This window comes from Nematolebias whitei, chromosome 20 (assembly GCF_014905685.2).
Source record: "Nematolebias whitei isolate Nwh7 chromosome 20, NemWhi1, whole genome shotgun sequence".
In the NCBI taxonomy this organism is placed as follows: domain Eukaryota; kingdom Metazoa; phylum Chordata; class Actinopteri; order Cyprinodontiformes; family Rivulidae; genus Nematolebias; species Nematolebias whitei.
In genome coordinates, this window is record NC_056517.1 from 40233010 (window position 1) to 40237717 (window position 4708).

A 4708-nucleotide genomic window follows, 5' to 3' on the forward strand; every position below is an offset into this window, starting at 1 on the left:
TTACAGCTACGTTAGCTTACAGCTACGTTAGCTTACAGCTACGTTAGTGACGTCAGCTGTTGACCGGCGGGTGTGTTTGTGTGTGTGTTGGGATGTGTGAGAGAAACGTAGCGTCTGTGTTGAGCGCGGTGAGATTTTGCCTTAAGATCAGAAAAGTCCATCTGATGAAGTTGTAGAGAACTCCTTGAAGGAGAAAGAAGCCAGGAGACAAGTTTTCTGTGAACTAATTAAAATCAGTGATGAGGAAGGAACAGAGGAGAAAGAGATGGATGTTCTTCAGAGAGGACTGTGAAGGAGAATAAAAGTTATGAAGTGTGGCAGCAAGGAACCTGTAAATTATTTAGTTTTAATAATTACATGCAGGTTGACAAAACTGACTAAAATGATTTAGTTTAGTTTTTTGTCTCTTGCTTGTCACAGAGTAATGTAATGTTGTGAAGCGTCATGATGTCGGGTTGTTTTTATGAGTCTGTCACTAAATCAGAAAACAGTCAAAAGACTAAATTCACTGCTGGTGGTTATTAAAATGTTCGTTGGGTAAAGTTAATATTTAAACATGCAGTTCAGTGTCACCATTGCTTATTACAACGGCATGTTGTGTTACAAATAAAACTAAATAAAAAGTTAACAAAATAAAAGTCAAGTGCACCCCTAAAGTCATTGCTTGTGATAAATTGTGTCACATTAATGTCATTATCGTAGCCATCGGAGTGAGTTTATAAACAGGATGATGCAGTTAGGGCTGGGCGATATGGCTCAAATATAATATCGTGATATTTCAGAGCATTCTGACGATAACGATACATTTTGTGATATAACCAAAAAAAAACAAATAGTTATTTATTTAACAAAATTAACTTAACATGTTGCTTTGCAGTATTATATTAAAAGAACAACAAGGGGTCATTTTACTGAAATTACTTTATTTAGTAAAGTATTCAGTCTCGAAGTATAAAAATAAAAATAATTCTTCTGTTATTTAGATTGAAAAAGTCTGCACAAAATATAGATCAATAAATCCACCACAAAAACTAAAGTGCAGGTGAAGTTTCCCAAAATAACTGAATAAAATGAAGCTTAAGATCAGTTGATCATAAATGTAACAAAATATATGTTTCTTTAAATGAGCTGTAACTTCCAGAAGTTGTAACAAGGTGATCATGTGACCCTGAAGCTGGTGGAGTTTCATCTGTTCCTGCAGGAATCATTCATTTCTCTGATGCTCTGTCTCTGATCACATGACTCTGTCTCTGATCACATGACTGTGTCTGATCACATGACTCTGTCTGATCACATGACTCTGTCTCTGATCACATGACTGTCTCTGATCACATGACTCTGTCTCTGATCACATGACTCTGTTCTTGCTCCATGGACTGTGGAACTAAGAGACACACCTGCCGTGTCTGTACCTGCAGTTTAGAGCGGGGTGGGGGAGAGACATCTGAGCTGCGCATTTTGTTTTTAGCTTTTTAGCTAGCTAGTATTGCATGCAAATAATTAGCGTTACGCCAGTACCGACAGGTGGAGGGGGGGTGCGCAGTTCGGTTTGGTCGTTCGGCGCGCTTGGTTCTGTTAACGGGGCGGGGCGCCCTGACGTATTACGTCATGAAATTAGCATATCATGATGTCATTTATTTGCCCGGGAAAGCTGTTTTTACCGGTATTATCGTGAACGACATGATATGGCCCAGCCCTAGATGCAGATATGGACTAGTTGAATGAGGTGGCTCTAAAATATCCTGATGCATGATCAATAATTTCAACAATTGTTTTAATCCATCCAGAGGACGTGACTTTATTTTGTTGATGTCTCTAAAATAATTATTGAATCAAATGTTTACAACTGTATCCAAAAAAGTTCAATCTGGTCCTCTGGGCATTCAAAAAAAAAAAAAAAAAATGTAGAAACGTTTCTTCTCTCATCCTGAGGACTTCCTCAGTCTGAGGTGCTGTTTTCAGCTCAGTCTCTTAAATAGCACCTTCTCCGAGTGGATCAACCAGTTTGCTGCTGACAACCAGAACCAGCTGCTCACATGATCAAGAAGGACCATCAGCCTAACAATGGATCATTAGTGATCAGCTGGTTTTGGTTGTCAGCAGCAAAACTGGTTGATACAGCACCTCAGACTGAGGAAGTCTCTTGGATGAGAGACGAAACGTTTCTACTTTTTTTTGCCTTTTTTTGTTGTTTTTTTTTTTTATGTCCAGAGGACCAGATTTAACTTTTTTGGATTCTTCTACCTGGATTATTGAGCAGCATCAGGATATGTTTACAACTGTAGGTAAACTAGATGTTTAACAACCTGTTAAAATACACCAGAGTGCAGGAAATAGCATCTATTCAAAATTTTCTGGGTGAGGACCCCTAGACCCTCCTCCCCCAGTGTGTCGTCCCTCCCACACACACACACATTATAAATGCTTCTGACACCAATGGGCACAAAACAGGCACATGGCCGAGCAGTGGGACACGAACCTTAAGTCTTGTCCAGACCAAAACATCTAAGAAAAGTTTTTACCGTTAGCAAAATGCTCGGCTGTGTTTGTCTTGCTGCTGTTGTTGTTGTTGTTGTTGTTTGATTATTGTTTATTTTTTGGTTGACACCATCTTTCATAATGTATGTCTTCATTAAACTAGGACATGTTAGTAAATGTCTTTTCCCTTAATTTTCTTCTTGGAATTAACCAGAATGATTAATTTATACGTCTGAAAAAAAAAAAAGACTAACTCTTCCCCCAGGGAGACCCAGAGAGCTGTAAGAACATTGACCCCCCCCCCCCCCCCCCCCCCCCCCCCCACCCCTCCGGAACATTGCAGGAAGTGATGGTGCCAATCTGTTCCAAACAACCGACAGGACTGGAGGAAGACGACACGGGACAGTCTGGATTAGGCCTGCATTAGTCCCGATGGATCAGAATCCTCTGTACAGTAGCGTCCCACAAGGCTCAGGTTCAGGTCTTCATGTGTTCTCATTGAGTTTCAATTCATCGTTACACAGTCAGGTTTATGTCCCTCTTAAAGGTCCATTCTGCTTCTAGAGTGTCTGGAGGACATGAAGGCCTGGATGAGACAGTCCAAAACGCTGAGGAACCACTTGTAACACAAATACATATCCCTGAAACTGGACTCTGAACAGCTGCTCCTTAGGGTTCCTGAAACTGGACTCGAGCTCAGGGATTTTAGAGGTTGTTAACCGCTGGTCTTTGTAAACCTGTTCAAGTCTTTGGGGAGTGACAACGTCCCAACAGTCCAGTTCTGCTGAATTAATATAGACTTGTTTAGACCTGGTTCTGGATCTGGACTCAGGTTTCAGTTCTGACGTTCTGTGTTCTGTTCTGTAGAACCGAGGTGTGTACATGTTCCGGATAGATAATGACTTTGTGATCGACGCCACCATCACCGGAGGACCTGCCAGGTGAGGCAATGTGACCAATAAACAGCAGTGCTGTAGGACCAATCAGAGTGCTCACCTGTGAGGGGGCGGGGTTTGTAATTGACAGGTACATCAACCACTCATGCGCTCCAAACTGCATCACTGAGGTGGTGACTGTGGAAAAGGAGAACAAGATCATCATCAGCTCCTGCAGACGTATCCAGAGAGGAGAGGAGGTATGTTCAACATGTCAATCAATCAGTCAGCCAATCAGAATGTGTCTAATTGTTGGCTCCGCCCCCACAGCTCTGCTACGACTACAAGTTTGACCTGGAGGACGATCAGCACAAGATCCCGTGTCACTGTGGAGCTGTGAACTGCCGCAAGTGGATGAACTGATCCTATGTGCACACTCACGTGCACAACTCTCTCTCTCTATTCAAAGCTGAAGGTCGATCGCCCCCCTCCCCTCTGTGGGCGGTGCTAATATTACATCATGGTTTAACTGAGTTTTTTGACAAATAAAGGGACGGGTTGTGGATGGGGCGACATGATCTGGTCAGATGGGCGGGGCTAATGACAATGCTGAGTTTGTGGGCGGGGCTAAAGACGAGGCTGGTCCTGCGTGTAAATTGGGTGTATAAAGAAGCACATCTGTAAATGTGAGTAAAATAACCGAATGTTTTGTTCTTTAACTTGCACTAAAACACAAAACGATAAAAACCACAAACATACTTGATTCCACTGGCGGCTCCTCCTCTTCCTCCTCTTCCTCCTTGTGTTTATTAATTTTCTGTAAATTAAGAGATTCTTTTTGTATTTATTATTGAATGAAGCTATTTTCTAAACCTGCGATTAGTTCGAGGTCCAGAGAGGCAGCGTGTAAATATCTGTACTATAGATGAAAAGTTTAACGAGCACTCAGAGCCTGAGTGCTGCGCTCTGATTGGACAAGCAGCTCCTCCCTCTCTCGTGTGCTGCGCTCTGATTGGACGGTTTTCTCTGTTTTTTTCCACCCAGAGTTTTGTCTGCAGGCGCCTGCAGCCCTGTGGTTTCCTGCTGCCATGTAAATACGAGGTCTAATTCAGGCTCTGCTGATGTACAGAAAGACACATGAAGCCTTGATTTTGTTTGTTTGTTTTTTATTAATGGACGTAAACAAAGTGAAGTTTTTGTTTATGGGAAATATGGTCAATCTGATTTAGAATCATTTACAGAAAATAAAGTATTTTACATCTTGAGCCTGTTTGGAATCAGTTAATGAGCAGGAGACAAACTGCGACGTGGAGCCGGTCTGACGGTTTTAGGGTGCATTCACAGCAGCCCTGTTT

The 4708-nt window shown here is 42.0% G+C and overlaps 1 protein-coding gene across 1 annotated transcript in view; it reads left to right on the forward strand.

Annotated features, from left to right (window-relative positions):
* The window catches only part of LOC119426464 (histone-lysine N-methyltransferase 2C), a gene marked incomplete at its 5' end in the record, with an annotated part of 64283 nt that extends 60314 nt beyond the window's left edge, over positions 1 to 3969 (forward strand). The window contains 3 exons of the mRNA XM_037694025.1: positions 3346 to 3419; positions 3505 to 3613; positions 3684 to 3969. Coding sequence (XP_037549953.1) covers positions 3346 to 3419; positions 3505 to 3613; positions 3684 to 3776 — 276 coding nt within the window. The remainder of the gene's footprint in view (positions 1 to 3345; positions 3420 to 3504; positions 3614 to 3683) is intronic.
* Between the last annotated feature and the right edge of the window lie 739 nt (positions 3970 to 4708).